This window comes from Sinohyriopsis cumingii, chromosome 17 (assembly GCF_028554795.1).
Source record: "Sinohyriopsis cumingii isolate HCF-2022 chromosome 17, ASM2855479v2, whole genome shotgun sequence".
In the NCBI taxonomy this organism is placed as follows: domain Eukaryota; kingdom Metazoa; phylum Mollusca; class Bivalvia; order Unionida; family Unionidae; genus Sinohyriopsis; species Sinohyriopsis cumingii.
In genome coordinates this window covers 69,351,695-69,376,684 of record NC_142977.1, presented here as the reverse complement: position 1 = coordinate 69,376,684, position 24,990 = coordinate 69,351,695, and the positions used below count along the sequence as shown (strand labels likewise).

At 34.8% G+C, this 24,990-nt stretch overlaps 1 protein-coding gene across 1 annotated transcript in view; it reads right to left on the bottom strand.

The window, feature by feature from the left end:
- Positions 1-24,990, bottom strand: part of LOC149779186 (uncharacterized) — a 240,726-nt gene that overhangs the window by 92,855 nt on the left and 122,881 nt on the right. The window contains exons 31-33 of the mRNA XM_089938405.1: positions 21,740-21,808; positions 19,605-19,748; positions 9,993-10,109 (exon numbers count right to left, since the gene is read on the bottom strand). Coding sequence (XP_089794531.1) covers positions 9,993-10,109; positions 19,605-19,748; positions 21,740-21,808 — 330 coding nt within the window. The remainder of the gene's footprint in view (positions 1-9,992; positions 10,110-19,604; positions 19,749-21,739; positions 21,809-24,990) is intronic.

Sequence of the window (24,990 nt, the reverse complement as noted above, 5' to 3'; positions counted from 1 at the left end):
AAATTAGTCTAAAGTACACTATACATAGCAGCTATTAAAATAGGGAAAATGAATTTTGCCAGACTAGACAATACCAGCTTCTGAAAGTGCAATGAATGTATTACCAAATATATAAAATGTAAAAAAAAAAGTTATCACTCTTTTTTATGCAATTTACCTCTGAAGTTCAGGAAGTGAAAGTGACCAAGTACAGCTAGCACTTTTTTGAAAGGTGCACATTTGAAGTAAGGCCAAGCTGTATACTCTATAACCCAAAGTACACCCATCAATCATACACCAAAATAAAGGGAATTAAAGGTTCTTTGCATTATACCTAAGATATACAAGGTCTTTTTTAAATAGCCAGTATAACCAGTGAGGAAAGCCGAGGAAATTCTTTTTCTTTAAAATCCTAACCCTATGCAAAATATGAAACTGTAGAGCGCCACCTAAATGTACATTTTACTAAAACATTGGTTACATTTTGCTCCTGAAAGTGATGACTGCAGTGCACAGTTTAATTTAGCTCTGATTATTAGCAATCCCATCCTCCCACCCAACAACCTTGTTTGTTTACCCACTGACCTTAACTGTTTACCTTCTTGCTGCCATATCATTTTGGGTAATCCATGTCAATTTAACACTGTGTTACATCTGTGTCCATATAGTGATACCCAAACAAAGATAAGCAAATTCCTATCAACATAATGGCGATTAAACATTTTGTTCTAAATATAATGAAAACCATTGCAAAAAAACTTTAGGAAAATAAACCTTTCAAATAAATGAAAACTTTTATTCTTTCAATCTTAAAAAGGCTGTTAAAAATTGCACAAATTTTCAGCTAGATAAACCCTTCCAGATAAATGTCAATTTACAGTCATTCTAGATATTAGGAAATAGCTTTAAAAAACTGTTAAAACTGACTAACATTTTCAGGTAGATAAAGCCTTTCAAGAAAGAGTAAACATTTTCTCTTATAAGACCGAACATAAAGGTAAAAAGTGCCTAAGACTTTTATTGGGTTATAAAAGAAACCAAAATAGTAACAAGAGTTAAATTCTAGGATCAAAATTTGTCACATAAAGTTTATTCATTTAGAAAGTCACAGGTTTTTATGGTGGAAGATAATAAAATCTGTTTATCAAGTTGTTTATCAAGCTGACATCATAAAATGTCTGTACTACAAGTCTGTAAGCTGATCTAGTCAACAAGACTGTATTCCATCATCAGTAAGCATTTCTTTGTAAGTCCATCCTTCCAGTTAAAGTTCCCCATTCAGGAGGTATGTAATTCTGTGCAAGTTTATCCTTCCTGTCACAGATCACCATTCAGAAGGTAAGCATTCGTCAGGTATGAGTGTTATAAATGTGTGATCCCTTCTATATGGATGCTGTTACTCTCCAGTAGTGGGTTTTATGTTTCAAAGTTTGTGAAGTTTTCATTCTGTATATTTTGTCATTAATCTACAACAGTGGTTCCCAAACTTTTTAGAGCCAACGCCCCTTTAGCTCAAGAAACGGACCCCCAATGCCCCCATCTACATCTATTCCTTTATTATATGAAGTAACGTTTCATTTTAATTTAATCACATAGGCCTCTTAGTATAGTCACATAGTGGTTATGAGGACAAGTAAGGAATGAAATAACTACTATACCGGGAAAATGAATGATTAACTGTTTTTAAACTCTGAGGAGTAAAATACAAAAACACAATTATTCCAAATCAAATTTTAAAAACATATTGTTTTAATAATCATAAATTCTAATTGAAAGTCGGAAAGTAATGTAAGAAGCTACAAGAGATTATATATTATACTTGATTCCTGGAACCCAAGTACTTAATCGATTCTTCATCTTAAGTTCCTAACAGTTCAGTAGTTGCTTAATGTGATGGATGGGCTTGATGACGTGAGATTATTGCCCCAATGTCCGGTTTAAAGTCACTTAACCCGAGTCGCAAATCACCAGAGTTAACAATTTGGAGTCGATTTCTTTGCTTGGATAGAAGGTGGGCGACCACACTAAAGCCACGTTCTGCCAGATACGATGATGGAAATGCAACAAGAAGCTTCTTAACCATGGACCATAACGCTGGAAAGCAGGTGGAAATGTCCTTCTGTAACCAAAACTCTTGGTACAATTTCTTACACTTAAAGTTTGATTTGAGCTCAATGTCATTTTGTAGCTCAATTACTTCTTCCTCCATTACTCCAACTTGCTCAATATCTGAGAATGGATTTATCACCCAATCTGGAATTTCCAATGATAGAAGATCCTGATATCGCTCAGACATATCTTTATTCAGCATATCCAAATGATCACAATAGACACACAGATCATAATCTTGTATTTCTCCTTTATCTTTCAGCTCAGACAGGGTTGGAAATTGATATAGGTCACGATGGCCCATATTGCACTGGAATAGAAGTAACTTTGACATAAACGTAGAGATAACAGACTTGGCTTTAATAAGAGTCACCTCATTTCCTTGCAACTGCAGATTAATCTCATTGAACTTTGAAAATATTTCTGTTAAATAAGCAACATCGTGCCTAATTTGTTTGAGTTCCACACTGAGACAGGGTTCCCGGTCTTGAAAAAACTCTACAACAGTCTCAAAAAGGTCATAAAAGCGCCTCAGGCAGTTGCCTTTGGAGAGCCAACGAACTTCAGTATGAAATAACAAACATTTAAAATCTTCATCATTTTCAAAACAGAGCTTGTGGAATAATCGATCTTTGAGAGCGTGACCTTTAATCTTATTCACTGCAGTAATCACAGTTTGTAATGACTTGTGCAGGCGATCACTAAGGTTTTTTGCAACCAGATGCTGGCGATGAATGACACAATGAATAGAAAATAAATTTGGCACCTTTTTTTTCAGGAAAGCAAGAAACCCATGGTGGCGACCAGTCATCGATGGTGCTCTGTCAGTTGCACAACCAAGTATATTTGTCAGTGGAATTCCCTTTTCAGTGAAGAATTTATCAACAACTTGATATATTGACTCCCCTTTAGTGTCTGCTTCCAGCTCCCTTGCAAATAACAATTCATGAGCCAAACTTTCATCTTTAATAAAGCGCACATAAGCTAGAAGCAGAGATTCATTCCCTGGCATAGTTGATTCATCCAGTTGTAATGAAACCTCGGTTGACCTTAGTATGCTGCATAACATATCTTCCACATTGTCAGCCATTTCATCTATGCGTCTTCGTACTGAATTGTTGCTTAGAGGAATTGTCTTAATAACATCGTGTGGAGACTTATGCAGAACAGTATTCAGAACTTCACAAATCGCTGGTAGAATGAGTTCTTCGCCAATTGTGTGTGGCTTGCCAGCCTTAGCAATCAACAGTGAAATGTTGTATGATGCACGCAAATCATCAGTGTTTTGTTGTGAAGTATTACAAAACATGCTTGACAGCATTGGCCTGCTTTGAAATTTATCACGAAGTGATTCAAAGAAAGTTAAGTTTTTGTCTACCTTGTCAGGATGTACTTTCTTCAAATGATCAATCAGTCTGGAAGGCTTCATTGCTTCATTAGAAAATACCTTTTCACAAACCAGACACATCCGCAGCTGCAAGTTCTTTGGTGATGGTATAAATCCATATTTCAGATAAGTTACATTGTATTGTCTACATTTCTTCTTTGCTTTTTCATCTGTCGCCATGGCCAATCGAAAATTGATGATAAAATATAACGACTGTAAAAATATTACAACGTGCTAGTCTGGTATTGAGCCAGTCTACACTCTACACTCTGCAGCCCTGCATCACAGGAAGTACTACACCAGGACAATGATCTAGCGCGGAAGATTCCATTACAGGGGTAGGACAGGTCAATAAGGGTGTGCACAAAAGAGCACGGCTGATACAAGCACGGGCTTATACTGGCTTTGATTCAAAAACAGCGTGGTTAATTAATGATAGCGCTGGTTTATAATGGTGAGTGTAAAAAGCGTGTCAAACAGAAAAAATAAATGATCAAAAGGGCGAGCATAGAAGCTGTATGACTGTGAGAGCAAAGACGAAATGAGGTATTTACACCACCAGGTTCACGTTTTTCTCTTTTTGCCCCTACCGCTCCTTTGCCTTGTAACGCCCCTCTGTTGCCCTCTTGCCTTGTACCGCCCCTTTATATAATCCCAACACCCCTGGGGGGGCGTTACCGCCCACTTTGGGAATCACTGATCTACAACATAAAGATTGATAGCAAATTTTAAAGTAAATTGTGTTTCTCTGAGAATACTTACTTAATCAAATTATTGTTAGGGATATAAGCATGATACTTCCTATTTTTCTATCTCATATACACAAAGGACAATAACTCTTACCTATTACCTCCCCTTGCTACCACCCAGTGTCACTAGTTTTTAAGTTGAGCAATATATTAATGAGGGTGCTCACATGGCTGGTTAGGAGGATTCATAATTAATGTGATTGAGAAAGTATTCTCTGGTAGGTCGGAATCTTCCTGATCAGATCTATCAATAGAGTAGATTAGTAACCCAGGCCTTGTCCCATCTGAGAGGGGCGCTATCAAAATCATCTTGCATTTCTGATCCCATAACTTTATTATTATATTGGTACCAAAACTGTAGAAGAGTAAGCAAATGCCCACAACCCCTCCCAAAGTGCACAAATCTGAATAAAGACCAACTGATGGAAAGACCATTCTGTGTGAAGCACTTGACCTTTCCTGGACAGAGTGTCAGCCAAGACCTTGAGTCTGCTGGGAATGTGTCTGATTTTTATGTTGCTGTGGAGGTTGTTGCACCAATGTAGAAACTGCCAATCAGAACACACAGGTCGGGTGATATGGTGCATACTGTTATTTCCACTTATGGCTTCTCCAGCAGGATCCCAATGGTTAGCTGCACTGCTAATGCAGGAATGATCACATCTTGGGCATGATTATGACTGCCTGATCAAGTGTACTTGAAAAGGGACATGATTCACCCTCTGAAGAAGAAACAGCCTGGAATAAAACCCCAGCAATCATGGATTTTGCACAATCTCCACCCTCCATTTTTCAATGAGACCAAATCTCCTGTTGTAGAAAGGCACCTCCTCCTGATCTGATAGTGCATCTGTGAAGAAGAGAGAGGAGGATGGATAAATGAAATCTGATGCCCCATCAAAATTACCAGGGTCACCCAATTATTCTAACGGAATAGTGTGATCCAGTGAGCATGAAATTGCAAGAGGCAGCTGCCCACAGGTAGGCTGTCCATGGGCAATGGGGATGGTAGGCCAATGTCTACAACTGTGAGGCTTGAAGGTGGAGAAACTTGGTTTCTTGCACCACTGTATGGTTGCCTCCTAGCTTGGTTAGGTTGCTGTCTCCAGGCATTGGGCTGGGATCTTTAGTGCATATATGACTGGAAAGATACCTTGTACCTAGTCTGCTGATCATCCCTCTGCAGTGGTGGAGGTTGATTGTTTCAAAACACCTGTGTGGGTTGAGTGGCAAGTTGGAGGGGCAGTTTCTGAGCTGCCTGTCTCTGAACTTCATTACATTTTACTCCAAAGAGTAACGATGATCCAAATTGGGTTATCCATAAAGCCAGCGTATGATGAGGTTTGAGCAATGTGGACTGCAGACTGTCATGTCAGGACTCGGTCAGCCGAAGTAGTCAGCATACTGACCATGGAAAGGTGTGCTTCCCGATTAATGACTAGCAATCCTGGCCATCACCTTCCAATCGTGAGTATTGTTGGATTTCTCCACGAGTTGGAAAATTGCCAATGAGGCCATATCTAACACTGAAGACATAACTACATTCCAAACTAGCTTTGATAAAGCATGGAACATACTTTTGTACATTTTATAAAACAGTGAAGTGGACATGTGAACTGCTGCTAGATTTTTGCCAATGGATGTGAGATCAGCACTGAAGGCATCTAAATGAGTTTTGTACTAGCGAGATGAGAACATTGCTGGTACTTGGATTTCTAAAAAGAAAGCCTTAGAATTCCCAGGGTCATCAATTCTACCAGACAGATGGTCACTGATCTACTTAATTTTAGATGACTGGTGAAGGAGCCAAAAGTGCAGCATCTATTCCTCCTCACAGAAATATACTGATGCTTTAAGTCTTGAGTAGCAGTAGGAGGCAGAGAGAATTCTGAAGTTGCCAATGCCCTATGAATGTCCTCAACAACAGGCTTGAAGCTAAACTTGGTCCATTCCATAGTTGGATTTCAGTATGGCTGATCTGAAGGAGCTTTATCACATTCATTGTGTCTTCAGTCCTGATCTGGTTCCACTTGCAGCTTTGGATATTAAGCCATACCAGGTGGCATCAAAGACTCAATTCCATCTTCTTTAAAAATATCACTAGGGAATATATGGAAGTCTGGCACTGCCAGAATGGCTGGCTGGTTTGCCTGGCCTATGGTCAGTGGCAAGGGGAGGTAACTGGCAAGAGTTATTACCCTTTGTCTATGTGAGATAGACAGAAAAAGAGTGTTTTAGCAAGGCTGGTTTTGCACATTACAGACTTATATCCCTAACATTAACGTCACTGGGGAATGTTTTTGAAAGAGAAACATTACTTAATACAGGATCTTCTATCATAATGACTACAGGCAGTCTGATCTGTTGTCTCATTACATTTATTGATGACTGCTGGACAGTTTGATCTGCTGTCTCATTACATTTATTAGTGACTGCAGGGCAGCTTGATCTGCTGTCTCATTACATTTATTGGTGACTGCAGGGCAGCTTGATCTGCTGTCTCATTTCAATTATTAGTGACTACAGGCAGTCTGATCTGCTCTCTCATTACATTTATTGGTGACTGTAGGACAACTTGATCTGCTGTCTCATTTCAATTATTAGTGACAACAGGCAGTCTGATCTGCTCTCTCATTACATTTATTGGTGACTGCAGGACAACTTGATCTGCTGTCTCATTTCAATTATTAGTGACTACAGGCAGTCTGATCTGCTCTCTCATTACCATTATTACTTATTGAGTAGCCAACAGTACAGTATATCTTTTGACTAAGTCCACAGCACAGCATAATTTTTCCATGATGTGACTGGAAGGCAACAGTACAATACACTTTTTCCATGATGTGGCTGGAAATCCAAAGTACAGTATACTTTTTTCCATGATGTGACTGAAGTCCACAGTACAGTATATTTTTTCCAATATGTGACTGAAGTCCACAGTACAGTATAATTTTTCCATGATGTGAATGAAGTCCACAGTACAGTATAATTTTTCCATGATGTGACTGAAGTTCACAGTAATATATGCTTTTTCCATTATGTGACTGGAAAGTTCACAGTATACATTTTTTATGACATGACTGAGAAGTTCACAGTAATGTATGCTTTTTTATGATGTGACTGGAAAGTTCACGGTACAGTATACTTTTTCCATGATGTGGCTGAAAGTCCAAAGCACAGTATGCTTTCTCCCTGATGTGACTGGGAAGTACACAGTACATTATGTTTTTCTATGATGGGACTCGAAAGTTCACAGTAATGTATACTTTTTTATGATGTGACTGGAAAGTTCACAGTACAGAAAACTTTTTCCATGATGTGGCTGGGAGTCCATAGCACAGTATGCTTTCTCCATGATGTAACTGGGAAGTACACAGTACTTTATGTGTTTTCTATGATGTGACTGGGGAGTCCATAGTTCATTATGTTTTCTCCACACTGCATAAGCAGATAATTTTTCTGTGAAAGACATGGGATGATGTGAATAGGTAGTCTACAGTACAGTATGTTTTTTAAAGACTGTATAAGCAATCATATTTCAGCAAGACTTCAGATGATGTGATTGGTTTGTCAGCAATATCATATGTTTTGTCCAGACTGTTTATTAAGCACACCATATTTCTGTGAGACTGTGGATATTAAGGGATTGTCAAGTTTAAGATTCTATGAGGAAAACAAATCTGAACAGATAATGATATTAGTTTTTTAATAAGGTTCAATACAGAAGCATGTATGTTACTTTTGTAGTAAATATGGATGCTGTACCCTGTAACCAGTTGGAGATGTTTTGCAACAGATCTTTCAAACCATGTGTATGCAGGAAATTATGGCCACTAGGTTTCAAGTCACCAGAGGTTGAGGTGAATTCCTTTTGGATTTTCTAGGAAAGGCGAAGAGCAGTTCATGGTATCACATAGTTTTACCTCATTCTTTCTTTTCAATCTTTTACAGTTGAATTAATTTCACTTGTTCTTCTAAAGTGATAACTGTTTCTCTTCCATGTATACAACAACTGGCATGTTTCACAACAATTTTGTCAAATTAATTTGTACAAAAATTAAAAACATTATATGTGCTAGAATTTGTTTTGCTAACAAATTTAATGAAATTCTTTTGAGCTTTTGTCAAAGTGTCAGTTTTAAGTTTCTTTAAGTGGTAGTGGCCATTTTGTGGTTCGATTAACATAATTTGAACAAATCAGAAAGATCAGCATGCTCTCCATCAAATTAATTCAAATTCTGTTGAGGGGTTTTTCATCAGAAGTCATTTCAAGTCTTTATACATTTAGCAATGGTGGCCATATTTTACAGTGGATCGGCATCATTTGAACAAATCTGAAAGACCTTCCTGCCAGGATGATTTCATATATTTTTTGTCGAATTCTGTTTTTTCATAAATAAAGTTAGGAGGCTGGATTTAGGGGAGAGCAAGAAAATTTTCCACATGTAACATGATCAGGTAAGTATCATTGGAGAAATGTGACAGATTCCACATGCAACATGATCAGGTAAGTATCATTGGAGAAATGTGACAGATTCCACATGTAACATGATAAGGTAAGTATCATTGGAGAAATGTGACACAGATTCCACATGTAACATGATCAGGTAAGTATCATTGGAGAAATGTGACACAGATTAGTTGAGATTGAGATTCTGCATTTATTGACTGCTTCAGCTCAGAGCTAGCTGGAAAACTTCTCCTGGAAACATGTGGAGAATATTGCAAACAAAATGTCTCTTCCACCACCCTCATTAAAAGGCTATGCTATCAATTGGTGACACAGTAAAACTTCTCTTGCAAGACCTTAGCCAAGAGAGATCACCTGTCTTGAGAGAAAAGATTCTCAATGTACAAACTTATTTACAATGTATTGTTACCATCTGATTTTAGAGACCACCTATTTTGAAAGACCATGACTTTTTGGCAGACGGTATTGTCTTTTAAGACAGGTTCTGATGTAGCAGTGTTTCTGTATTAGGCAATCATACTAAATCTCAGTCAGCAGTAGCCATGTTATTGTCTGGTACATTTGGTAGATTTAATCTAATTGGTTGTCTTTGATGCAAGGTTAGCATGGTACATTTGGTATATTTAATCTAATTGGATGTCCACTGATGCAAGGTTAGCATGGTATATTTGGTAGATTTAATCTAATTGGATGTCATTGATGCAAGGTTAGCATGGTACATTTGGCAGATTTAATCTAATGATGTCCACTGATGCAAGGTTAGCATGGTACATTTGGCAGATTTAATCTAATTCGATGTCTGTTGATGCAAGGTTAGCATGGTATATTTGGCAGATTTAATCTAATGATGTCCACTGATGCAAGGTTAGCATGGTACATTTGGTAGATTTAATCTAATGATGTCCGTTGATGCAAGGTTAGCATGGTATATTTGGTAGATTTAATCTAATGATGTCCACTGATGCAAGGTCAGCATGGTATATTTGGTAGATTTAATCTAATGATGTCCACTGATGCAAGGTTAGCATGGTGTACATTTGGTAGATTTAATCTAATTGGATGTCCACTGATGGAAGGTTAGCATGGTACATTTGGTCGATTTAATCTAACTGGATGTCCATTGATGCAAGGTTAGCATGGTTAAGATACAGTGCATCATTAAATAATTGGTGGAAGTTCAAAGTTATAAATGTTATAAACTACTAGATAGTTGACAAAACTGTGACACCAAAAATGTATGACTTTTAAGAAGATGCAGTCCCTTTACACCCCAGAAGTAATATGAAATACTAATTACCGACATGTCAACCATCGCTCGCGGTCTCCTTGAAAACTTCTTCATCCCAACAAAATCCATTATTCTTCCTCCTCCACCTCCATATTCACCCTCTGCATAAACAGTTTCTGCACTCTTCTTAAATTAAAATAATAATAATAGTAATAAATAGTAATAATAAAAATCATCATCCTCAACATTAGTAATGATTATAATAATAACCATTTTTATCATGATCTTTTTAACAACAACAATAATAATAATACTAATATTAATAATAATAACAACAATCATCATCCTCAACATTAGTAATGATAATAATAATAATAACCATTTTTATCATGATCTTTTAACAACAACAATAATAATCATAATAATAATAATTGTTGTTGTTGTTCTAGGGTTTAACGCCATTTTTCAGCACACGATAGGCTATACCTATAACCCGGAAAGAACCACTGAATCACGAGAAAATAATAATAATAATAATAAAGCTTGATAGTCAGCATGAGCTCACATAATACTGGATAATTCTCTTAGTGAATACTATGGGTTTTGTGTTTACTGTGATCATGATAAATAAACTGATAATTCTGCAAGCTGACAGAAAAATGTGTGCCATCTCTTTGATAGTAACTATATTGGATTTCAATGCCTCAATACAGTGTTTCCCTCAAATGATGATCCACACTAACAGAGAGAGAAACAGGTGTGCCACCTGTGTGATAGTAATTAAAATGGAACTCAGTGCCTCAAAACAGTGTTTTCCTCAAATGATGATCCACACTAAAAGAGTCAGAAACAGGTGTGCCACCTCTGTGATAGTAATTAAAATGGATCTCAATGCCTCAATACAATATTGCCAGACTTAACAGTTTTATCTATATAGCAACCTTAAGATTTTTCCAGTTTTAAAAAGGTATAAAATAATTCAAGTGCCCCATTTTTTATAATGATCTTCATGGCAGCCTGAGTGATATACATTATAGTAAGGTTACCTTATACTGAGGTATATGTTCCTATAAGAAAGTGTCATATTAGTGCATGAAACAACAAATTAGGCACAATAAGAATAAAAAAGTATATTACATAGCTTCCTCAACAACCAAGAAAATCCACTTTATGAAACAATCAAAATAAAATTATATAAGAAAAAATAACCAATTTAATGCAATCAATTACTCTGTCTGTATTACATGTAAAGTGGTATACTGAGGACATTGTAAAATAACTATCATCTCATGAAACTGTTATCAGCATACATAATGATGCTTGGTTACAGTGTACATCATTTTAAATTTGTGCAAAATGACATTATATTTAGTTATACAATTTAATGAAGCCAAATTAAAATCCTTTCCAAATTTATTTTTGTTTTACTAGCGCTTTCAACACATTATTATAGTACAAGTCACACAGGTCATGTTGGCATTGAACACCAACTAGATGTATCCACATACCAAGTAACATGACTGCGACTAACTGTATACATCTAGGTGTATCCACATACCAAGTAGCATGAATGTGACTAACTGTACACATCTAGGTGTATCCACATACCAAGTAACATGACTGTGACTAACTGTACACATCTAGGTGTATCCACATACCAAGTAACATGACTGTGACTAACTGTACATATCTAGGTGTAACCACATACCAAGTAACATGACTGTGACTAACTGTACATATCTAGGTGTAACCACATACCAAGTAACATGACTGTGACTAACTGTACACATCTAGGTGTATCCACATACCAAGTAACATGACTGTTACTAACTGTATACATCTAGGTGTATCTACATACCAAGTAATATGAATGTGACTAACTGTATACATCTAGGTGTAACCACATACCAAGTAACATGAATGTGACTAACTGTACACATCTAGGTGTATCCACATACCAAGTAACATGATTGTGACTAACTGTATATATCAAAATGTATCCACATACTAAGTAACATGACTGTGACTAACTGTACCCATCTACGTGCATCCATACACTAAGTGACATGACTACGTGACCATGTGAAGATGAAAACTAACCACGTCATGAAAGTATAAGCAAAATGAAACATTTTAAGACCAAAGTTAGCTTCATGTATTACAACTGTGTAGAAATAGAATTCCTCACACCACAGGAATAAGCATTAACCAAGATGATAAAAAATAAAGATAAGTTTCTATTCAACCTATTTTCAAAATCTGAAAAGAGTGGGGGAAAAAAACATAATTATGAAATTAAAGATATGAAAAACAGTAACTGAGGTTAATCTAGGGTGTGAACAGACATACAGATACCCAGCTATTAAAATGATCTCTGTGTTATACTTCTGCAAAGGCAGGCTCAGACACCGTGTCATTCAGTTTGGCTAAAACCGTCACATGGTACAAAGGTGATGTAACTGAAACCAAGGGCAAATTTCAATACAGAAGGTATTCCATGATTATATGTATACATCTAATTTTATCTGTTTCCAGACTTTTAATGATCACTCAGAATGCATGCTTCCAAATAAAAAAGTAAACAGCAAAAGTTGGTTTTGAAATGTAAACATCCACATGCAGCTCAAACTCGATAACTTGTGCCCTGGTAACTTGCAAATCCACTTATTTGCAGAATCTTCTAAGGATCCCATTTTGTTCTTTAAAATACCAAAAGAAATGGCCCCATTTGTTAAACATGAAGAAAATCATGGTCATAATAGTAAATGAAACTTTGAGAAATCACTTGTTTTATTGTCACAAATGGCAGTTATTATCTATAAGTCTGATTCACCATAATGAAATTCACAACTTTAGTAAGAAATATATTTTGTAAAGTTTTCTTAACAACAAAAACTCTCAGTGCACTTTAAAAACAATACAGAATGGTATTTGGATCCATGAAAATGTCTAATGCTAACTGACAGCAGCACTTTAATTAATAAATGCCAATTAAATAAGTTGTGTCAAGTGAAATTTTTGTTCAAGTTCAATCTTTTAATTCATCTTCAGTGTAACTGTCATAAATACTATTTGCCCTCTTGTATTAAAATGTGAACAGTGACAATCGACTGTCACAGTTATGTCCATGGCCATTTCTAATACTGACTGTCTTTTGATCACTGATTTGTTGGAGTGCTTGTTGTACTGTTACAAGCAATTAAAAGTAGACCTGCTTCAAATTATCACACTGATTAAGTATCAGATCAAATAAAGCTGGTTGAATAGAATTTTTTTTCAAAACGAATGCAAATCCTACTATGTAAAAGCTAGTGGTCATGATAGTGTGTCAGACTGACTCATTTCGACTGACCAAATGCACACATTTATAAATATTATTATGTAGGTAACATAATTGAAGCATCTAACATTAATCAGTGGTTTATCCTACTAATTTGCAGATGTGATCAATGACAGCAATAAAAGCAAGGAAGATGTTTACATTTTACAGATATGATTCATTATGAAGAAGCAAGATCCAAAGTTTGTAAATTTAAAATTTTAAAATCCTGAATTGGTACTCAGAGGTTTGCTCAAGGATGAACAATAATTTCATTATTATCTGCAATGAGATCAAGTCCTCAATAATATACTAAAAGAATAATAAAAAAAAGAGTTGCAACATTAATTATTGTTGTTTACAAATTAAATGCCCCTAGATTTTGACGAATGAAATGAAAATTTTGTTTTCTTGTGAAATAATATTAACACTTAAATACACTCACACGCACATTCAATAAGCTGTGACATAATACACAATGTATTTTAAGGTACACATGTTAAATCTCAAAATCTCTTGCAGAAATCTTTTTAACAATCTTTAAAAAATTGGTTATCTGGAAAATAATGGTAATTTATACAGAAAAGCAAACAATATCTATAGAAAAATAATTTTTTTGACAATTATTCCAAAATAATAATAAAATGAGTATTCACCCCACCACCACCGCAACATTACATTGTCAATGTCTAACCCTGATAGCATAACCTTCATAAATTTTAAGAAGCCCCTAAGTAACTCACACCATTGGTTATTTTATGGCCTGTGTTTTTGGACTTTGTTGTGTGCAATTTATCAAGGAAATAGGTGTTTATAAAATAATGGCACACTCAACAAATCTTAATGTCATTTCTAATTTTTAACTTGCATGCAGACTTTGTCAAATCATTGTATTGTACCCTGCAAGATACATCCAATCTCTATATTTTGGATATTACATAATCATACCACTTTCCTTCCAGCTATTTAAAAATTCCTAGTACATTTCTTTAGATCTTTTCCTATGACAGTTTCAGTGAATGGTACTTTATTTGCCCTTTGTATTCTGCCTTCCCACTAAGGCTGTTAGCTTGAAATGCAATTGCATGGGAAATGAGAAAAAGATCTGACTGAAATACTGGTTTTGATCCATCAGGAATGGGAGAGAGATTTGTAGCTGACATATTATTTTTCTCAGCATTGTCTTCAGAACAGAAATCAATGAATGTTCAGGATTCCAAAGTGCTTGCTAAATGGTGTATTTTACTTCTCATGTGCAGGGACAGAGCATACACCCCCATCATTCATAAAATATCATTCATAAAATATATCAACTTATTCTCCCATCATTCATAAAATATATCAACTTATTCTCTAATCATACATAAAATCTATCAACTTATTCCCCCATCATTCATAACAAATATCAACTTATTCTCCCATCATTCATAAAATATATCAACTTATTCTCCCACCATTCATAACATCTATGAACTTATTCCCCAATCATTCATATAAAATCAATCAACTTATTACACAAAGCACATGTTGCCATGGACTAATCCCCACTGAATTCTCAAATCCATGAGCATTTGGAATCTAGGAAATATTTTCAGTTTAACATACATCCCCCCATTCTTAAAGCTGATGTTCATCATGCCTTTTCTGCATTTGCACTGACTGCTCTGCTAACAGAGACACTTAAAATATGCTGGAGAAGTTCAAGTATATATGTATCATAGTCTGCCATTAACAAAAGGATAATATCAAAGGTACTTCAAATAAATTTAATGTGTGATAAAATAAACGATTAGAATAGTTATTAATGTTCAGTTTTCCCCCAAATCAATTAAATAGATAAAAGTCTACTTCCAACATTAAACCCTTCACCCCTACAACTAAAATGGTTCTATTCCAAAATCAGTGTCCAAGAACAATAAAGTAACCTCTCTTTAAAATACAGTAACATCATTAAGCTCACATCTCATTACTGCTCTAGTAGTATAACATCAAAAAGCTTCTTAACTGAGTTCACATCAAAAAGCTTCTTAACTGAGTTCACATCAAAAATCTTCTGACAAAAATAGCGGAAGCAAAAACAGTCCACAAGCATGAGTTTAATGTCTCAACATAACATTAGTTACCATGTCACCTACCCAACCACAAAATGTTTCAAACTGTATTTCATTTTAACAATTTACAAAAAGAATTATAATGCATTTTAAATTGTTTCAATGCGCATGTATCTATGCTGTATCTGGTGTATGTAGCTTCCACTTACTGAATTAAATCGATTTGTTGCAACATAAGATTCATGTAAACTGTTGTCAAAACATGAAAATTGTCATGAAAGTGTGATAAGATCCATGTGAACTGTTGTCAAAACATGAAAATTCTCATGAAAGTGTGTCGCATTGTATCCATGCATTCTTAATCCTAATGAACACAATGGCCATAAAATACAAGAACTATTGCATGAAGCACATTTATTAATGAAATACTAGAAATATACACTAATTAGTGCAAAGTACTGAAACTCGCTCTTCACTGATTTTCAGACAAAAACCCCGAGTGAATATTATGACAAAGTTTGCTGGTACACCCTAAAGTTTGTACTGTAACAGTACTAAAATTGTTGAGTTAAGCATTCCCAAAGCCACAGATAATTATGTTCAATCTTTCATAAATTTCAGCAGACCTGTGCACCCCTTCTAAATGTTTTTTAGTATTTTCAGGGACATTGTAAGTATTTCATGTAATCTTTCGGTATCTTTGACAAGTGCACACACATTTGTAAACAAAATTACCAACATATCTTTATTCCATCTTGTAACCAAATTATCAAAGTGAGGAACGATCCATATTTCAAAAATGATGCAAAATATTTCATATTTACAATATTTTAAACAAATAACAGTTGAAAATAATTTATTAATGATCATCAGTGTTGAGCTTAGATAGTGAAGGTTACAGCAAAATTGTCAAGTTCAGTGCTATATGTATCATACATGCAGATCAGGGACGTGGCTTATTCAATTCATAGCAGGCAATTTTCAACTACACACATCATCAGTTCACCATCATGAATCATGAAGAGGGAGTGTTTGCCACAGTCAGTCAAACGTTTCATAATAGAAAATAACAATGAAATTTGAGTCATGTTTCTTGCCTTGTCAATTTCTTAATGCTTGTATGATTTAAAGTGGGGTGAGATATTATTCCTGCCATCACTCAAAACTGAAATATGTTTTACAGCTTCCTGAAGGCATTACTATCACCCTTTCTAGCAGAAACGATCTGCAATGTCTGGCTTTATGATGTGATAAACTGCTGTACTCGTCTGTCTCTTCATGTTTTTGGCTTAAGTTGATTCTTTAGCCACTCTCTTAACCCTTTACCTCATAGAGCATAGTTACAAAGTGCAGCAAGCTATAAATAGAACACCTGTTACCTATTCGACTCCATACACATAGGCCTGCCTGTTAACTGTTAAGCAATGTAGTGTATGTTATGTTTAACAGCAAGTTTAACCATTTTACATTTTTGGTAAACATCCATTATGTGTAGAAAAATTTAAGAGTAAATGAAATTCTGATTGTTATAGCTGTGTAATTATTTTTCATGGAAGAATTTTTTATGTGCTTTAAAATCTTGAGAGAACTCATTCACCATCATGTCAGTGAGGCTGTGTGACAAACCATAGCCACCATTTCTCATACTCAAAATTTACAAGTTTTTTGTCTGCGTCTACATCACTAAGTCATCTGAATCTGATAATTTATAAAAACTAATTGCTGCCTACATCAATATCATCCCTTTACCTAAGCTATGGAATCTTTCATAGTTGTGATTCTAATCGTGAAAACTTCATAAGTACTGAATGAAATCTGCGACTGCCATTTTGGAGAGTGGAGACTATGACCCAGTTACTTTAAACAGCAGAAATCAACCAGTACATAAACAGTGACCATGTGATCTGACATGATTGCCATTTGCAGAAATAAATTTAGTATCTAATAAGGAGTTTTCCCCTGAAGGTGGCGCTACAAAAACCAGCTTAAAATGGCTGTTTACAGCCGGAGTCAGAAGGCACTTCTGTGTGAATTGAGTAGAGGCGTTAAAAGGCGCTACCATGTGAATAGAGTAGAGGCATCCAAAGATGCCTGCATGAGGTAAAGGGTTAATCATATATATATATATATATATATATATATATATATATATATATATATATATATTTCAAATTCATTTCTGAACATGGCACAGCCATGATGCTCTTGTTTACACTACAAATGGAAGCCAAAGAAATCCTACACATGTGCAGTGGAGAGCATCTTGCAGATGACCCTTGTATTTTATACTGACTACTAAGGTGAACTGCCTTGCATTATTTTCGTACTTCTTTTGCTTATTTTCGTACTAACTCACTAATACAAACATTTTATATATTTTACTCACACAAAATAGTATTTAGCACTTGAAAGTCACACTGCCATATTTGCAGATATTTTCCATACAAAATAATGAAAATAATGGAGGGTGCACAAATCTGTGTCAGCCACAATTATCCATTCAGGATGAAACGGCTTTATTGACAAAGTTTTAAGTATGGTGGTTGAAGATGGATTGTACATGAGGCAGGCTAAGTAGATGGGTCATTCCATTGTTTTTCAATTTAGTTGGCATTTTTACACTTGAATGGGCCATGAACACATCAATGTATTGACACTGTTTGCTACCTGCATTAAGAATGGACAGTTGGTCATATGCTTCATTTACATGTGGAATGATGACATTATCCAAACCAAATGACTGGGATCTATAAGTTGAATTTTATCACCATGAACCAATTCATTTACACCATGGTCATCAGAAATTAACTGCTCGTGAAACTCTAGGGACAGCATTTTACAGAAGAGATCAATATATTTACTAATTGATTAGTTTAGTGTTGCTGTGTCAGCTCTCTTTGATAAATGCATCAAATATTGACAATGTTAGGTAACAGACTTCAGCAATGGATGGATTGTCATGTGTTTGATTTACATGTTCAATGTGACATTATTGTAACTGACTGAAATCTAATTTGAATTGACTTCTCTTCAATCACTATATTAACACCATGGTCATCAGAAAATAATAACAGTGCAACTTCATGGACAGTTAAGAAGAAAAGGATCATACACATGTACTTCAGTAACCAATTAGTTTAATGATGTTGGCTGCTTTTGACTTTGTGTATAAGTGAATGACCTTGACAGATGTTTGATTTATGCTCATATAGTTGATAGTACTGTTTTAATCATTTAAATGACTACCATTTGTTGTCAGCAGTTTTGATTCTTTTTTTTTACTCTTTGTATGTGTATTTGTAGAGGTTAATTCATAAAATTAAATACCTACAAATATGCAACCTTTGACAGGCAAAACCATGAAATTAAATACCTACAAATATGCAAACTTTGACAGGCAAAACCATGATATTAAATACCTACAAATATGCAAACTTTGATAGGCAAAAACCATGAATTTCAGTTCCAAAGAAAATGTTTTTACTGTCAGACAGATACACCTGGAAATATACTGGAGATAAATGTCTGAGGTAAGATGAAGGGAGTGGCATAATGCTATGCACAATTGAATGCAACTATTCTTACCTGACTAAATGTCTGACAACAATTAAAATATTTGCCAGAAATCTGGAGTTAACACATTTAATTCCTTGATTACTGAGAGATTGTGCTATCCCCCTCTCCTGACATGCAACATATTTGCTACAGAAACATTCCTAAATTTGGGCCCAAATAAAAATGTGTAAGATGTAAATTTATGGCTCATTTTATTGTTTGAATGTGATGCCCTGGTCATGAGAAGCATGAAACAGGACAGACACAGGTTTCAAATAGAGACTATGCATTGAGCGACTCTTTCAGTACCAAGTCAGCTCTCAGACATCTTCTCTGGGCAACAAACATTCAATGGGTGTGTAGTTTTTTTTTATTGGACTAATTGTTTGGCAAGATGTGTTTCACTGATGTCATTACAAGGCACTGCCATACACAGGTGACAGTGACAGTTCATGCACTAAATATGGAATATGCATATAGGAAGAAAGAATCTTTTTGGGGCATTGTATGATTGAATCTGACTGGCTAATGTTGTTATTATACAGCAAAAGAAATGTTATGTATGCTTGATGTTTGCATCTGTTTTTCTATGAAAAGTTACTTTATATGACAAATCTGAGCTCAGAAAATATTTCAAATGTTATAAGCTTCTGAACAGTGAAAAAAGAAACACGTAAAATATTTACAGCTTTAAGGAGACATTGTCCCTTTGATCCCCACAAAGGGATATGAAACAATAATTAAGGAAACTCATACCACTTCTCCTTCACCCAAAGTCATCTGCATCGCAGCCGAGTGGAAAGGCATCACTCCTCCACCACCTCCACCCCCTCCCCATTCATCTTCACCACCAACACCATAGGTTTCTTCATATTCATAACTGTCTGCACACATGACATCCTGAGAAAATATTAATAAATAATAATATTACTAATAATAGCAATAAAAACAATAACTATAATCATCATCAACAATGATACTGATAGCTTTAAAAAATTTTCAGTCAAGTTGCTATGATGTCTGCAGTGTGGCAGTTTATAGTGATATCTAGCACTGGGGCATCATGCCACAGACATGTAGCACAATGTCCCACCCAGTCACATTATCCTGACACCAAATCAATCAGTCCTAACACTAACCTCTTAATGCTGAGCACCAAGTGAGGCAGCTGTTAGTACCATTTTTGTAAGTCTCTGGTATGACTCGGCCAGGGATCAAACCCACGACCTCCCGCATCCGAGGCGGACGCTCTATCCACTAGGCCATCGGAGCGATAAAATAAGTGACACTTGTATACAATTATCACTATATATATATATATATATATATATATATATATATATATATATATATATATATATATATATATATATATATATATATAACAGTGGAGCCTCTTTAATCTGGACACATTCGTTCCCAGCGAATATGTCCAGATTAACGAGCTTTCCGGATAATTGAATCATGCACATTCTTTATTTTACGATATCATCACACCGTATATATGTACATGTATATGCTAGCTTTAAATGTAATGTACTGTATATTCAATAATGGTTGAAATAAATTAATGAATACATCTATTAATTTGTGTTTATTTCACATTATTATAACATGTGCTTGTACGTACATATACAGTAAATAGAAGTTTAGACAATTAACACATCGAACACATCACACTATGTACATGTACATGTATGTATATCGACTTGTTGATATTTGGCATGGCGAGTGCGGGTTAGGTCTGCTGAGTCGGCAGGTACGGACAACCATTTGTCCTTGTTTTTTATAATGTCCGCAACTGTCGACTTGCCTATGTCTAAGGAATAGTAAGCTACAATATGCTGGCGTATATTTTGAATTGTAGCTTTTGGGTGATCTTTTTTGTGCTGGCAAATCTTATTTTTTATGCTGGCCGGTATCTCTACTCGTCTGCGCTTGCTTGATGGTGTCGCCATAATATATGTAAAAAGTACAATGAATACAAACTGTTATCTCCCAGTTAAATGCGTAATGGTAAACTAATAAAATGCAGTCATTTTTATAAGTCGTATTTTACAGTTGCTAATGACTGACATCCCCATTTTATTCGAAAATGAAGCCCTATACTGTCCACAGCTTAAAAATGTCAACTGTATTTGCACAGCAAACAATACACTGTGATTGTTACATACAATTGGTAAACAACAAAGAGGCTTAATGACACTTTTAATTTATTTACCATATGTTATGTCAAAAAGCGTGGACGATTTGATCCCAGTGTGTTTATTTAATTATTAACACCCCGGACGGCGACTAGCTAAAACAGAGATTGTTTATACAATCGCTGGTTACAATATGGTCACGCTACTTAGTTACTGATAGTGGCCATAGATTCTCAAGGGCTTCACTACTGTGTTTTATGTATTATTCTTCTGATTGTATTTTCACATACAATTTTTCGAATTTTCTTATTTTTGGACAGATTATTTCCGGATTATCGAGACAAGTTTTAATGTAATTTTACACTTTGGTCCCCAATTTTGATTTCCGGATCTGGAACGCGGATTTCTTGATTAACAGAGCAAATTAACGTTTAGGAATTCTGTTCCCGTTGAATTATGTCTGGAAAGCTAGGTTTCCGGATAAACGGAGTCCGGATTAATGAGGCTCCACTGTATATATATATATATATATATATATATATATATATATATATATATATTATGACATTATATTTTTTATTAAACACCCATGAATAATCACCCAATGTTGTTTTTGTCTGTGGATTAAGCTGGTCAGAAACTCGGGCACTTCATTTTGTTGTTTTTTACAATATTGTTTACAATATAACTTTCTCTACATTATGGTGACTTTTAAATCATGTTTGATTTGCTGATTAGCAATAGTACCTCTGAACTTGCGCTTTGTAGAGACACTTCCAGCTCTTGTGCATTGAACATACTTGATTGTGCAAAAGCCTAAAACAAAATTTAAAAAATATTAAAAACCTCTATTATATTTCTGAAGACAACACAATTATAATAAGAGAACATGAATGCCACATTATATGCAGCACCATGTTTAATAGTCCTCGATGTCAGCAATGACCTTTCACTGTATACTCAAGATGCAAATAAGAATAAAAAAGTATATTACATAGCTTCCTCAACAACAAAGAAAATCTACTTTATGAAACAATCAAAACAAAATTATATAAGAAAAAAAACAATTGAATGCAATCAATTACTCTATCTGTATTACATGTAAAGTGGTATACAGAGGTAAAATAACTATGATCTCATGAAACTGTTATTAGCATACATAATGATGGCTTGGTTACAGTGTATAGCATTTTAAATTTGTGCAAAATGACATTATATTTAGTTATACAATTTAATGACTCCCAATAAAATCGTTTCCAAATTTATTTTTGTTTTACTAGCACATTTGACAAATTATTATAGTACAAATCACACAGGTCATGTTGGCATTGAACACCAACTAGGTGTATCCACATACCAAGTAAAAAACATGAATGTCACTAACTGTACACATCTAGGTGTATCCACATACCAAGTAACATGACTGTGACTAACTGTACACATCTAGGTGTATCCACATACCAAGTAACATGACTGTGACTAACTGTACACATCAAAATGTATCCACATACTAAGTAACATGACTAACTGTACACATCTAGGTGTACCCACATACCAAGTAACATGAATGTGACTAACTGTACACATCTAGGTGTACCCACATACCAAGTAACATGACTGTGACTAACTGTACACATCAAAATGTATCCACATACCAAGTAACATGACTGTGACTAATTGTATATATCAAAATGTATTCACATACCAAGTAAAAAAATTGTGACTAACTGTACACATCTATGTGCATCCATATACTAAGTGACATGACTACGTGACCATGTGAAGATGAAAACTAACCACGTCATGAAAGTATAAGCAAAATGAAACATTTTAAGACCAAAGTCAGCTTCATGTATTACAACTGTGTAGAAATAGAATTCCTCACACCACAGGAATAAGCATTAACCAGGATGATAAAAAATAAAGATAAGTTTCTATTCAACCTATTTTCAAAATCTGAAAAGAGTGGGGGAAAAAAACATAATTATGAAATTAAAGATATGAAAAACAGTAACTGAGGTTAATCTAGGGTGTGAACAGACATACAGATACCCAGCTATTAAAATGATCTCTGTGTTACACTTCTGCAAAGGCAGGCTCAGACACCGTGTCATTCAGTTTGGCTAAAACTGTCACATGGTACAAGGGTGATGTAACTGAAACCAAGGGCAAATTTCAATACAGAAGGTATTCCATGATTATATGTATACGTCTAATTTTATCTGTTTCCAGACTTTTAATGATCACTCAGAATGCATGCTTCCAAATAAAAAAGTAAACAGCAAAAGTTGGTTTTGAAATGTAAACATCCACATGCAGCTCAAACTCGATAACTCGTGCCCTGGTAACTTGCAAATCCACTTATTTACAGAATCTTCTAAGGATCCCATTTTGTTCTTTAAAATACCAAAAGAAATAGCCCCATTTGTTACACATGAAGAAAATTGTGGTCATAACTATAAATGAAACTTTGAGATATCACTTGTTTTATTGTCACAAATGGCAGTTATTATCTATAAGTCTGATTCACCATAATGAAATTCACAACTTTTAGGAAGAAATATATTTTGTAAAGTTTTCTTAACAACAAAAACTCTCAGTGCACTTTAAAAACAATACAGAATGGTATTTGGATCCATGAAAATGTCTAATGCTAACTGACGGCAGCACTTTAATTAATAAATGTCAATTAAATAGGTTGTGTCAAGTGAAATTCTTGTTCAAGTTCAATCTTTAATTCATTTTCAGTGTAACTGTCATAAATACTATTTGCCCTCTTGTATTAAGATGTGAACAGTGACAATCGACTGTCACATTTATGACCATGGCCATTTCTAATACTGACTGTCTTTTGATCACTGATTTGTTGGAGTGCTTGTTGTACTGTTACAAGCAATTAAAAGTAGACCTGCTTCAAATTATCACACTGATTAAGTATCAGATCAAATAAAGCTGGTTGAATAGAATTTTTTTCTCAAAACGAATGCAAATCCTACCATGTAAAAGCTAGTGGTCATGATAGTGTGTCAGATTGACTCATTTCGACTGACCAAATGCACACATTTATAAATATTATTATGTAGGTAACATAACTGAAGCATCTAACATTAATCAGTGGTTTATCCTACTAATTTGCAGATGTGATCAATGACAGCAATAAAAGCAAGGAAGATGTGTACACTTCACAGATATGATTCATTACGAAGAAGCAAGATCCAAAGATTGTAAATTTAAAATTTTAAAATCCTGAATTGGTACTCAGAGGTTTGCTCAAGGATGAACAATAATTTCATTATTACCTGCAATGAGATCAAGTCCTCAATATTATACTAAAAGAACAATAAAAAAGAGAGTTGCAACATTAATCATTGTTGTTTACAAATTAAATGCCCCCAGATTTTGACAAATGAAATGAAAATTTTGTTTTCTTGTGAAATAATATTAACACTTAAATACACTCACACGCACATTCAATAAGCTGTGACATAATACACAATGTATTTAAGGTACACATGTTAAATCTCAAAATCTCTTGCAGAAATCTTTTTAACAATCTTTAAAAAATTGGTTATCTGGAAATAAAGGCAATTTATACAGAAAAGCAAACAATATCTATAGAAAAATAATTTTTTTGACAATTATTCCAAAACAATAATAAAATGAGTATTCCCCCCACCACCACCGCAACATTACATTGTCAATGTCTAACCCTGATAGCATAACCTTCATAAATTTTAAGAAGCCCCTAAGTAACTCACACCATTGGTTATTTTATGGCCTGTGTTTTTGGACTTTATTGTGTGCAATTTATCAAGGAAATAGGTGTTTATAAAATAATGTCACACTCAACAAATCTTAATGTTATTTCTAATTTTTAACTTGCATGCAAACTTTGTCAAATCATTGTATTGTATCCTGCAAGATACGTTCAATCTCTACATTCTGGATATTACATAATCATACCATTTTCCTTCCAGCTATTTAAAAATTCCTAGTAC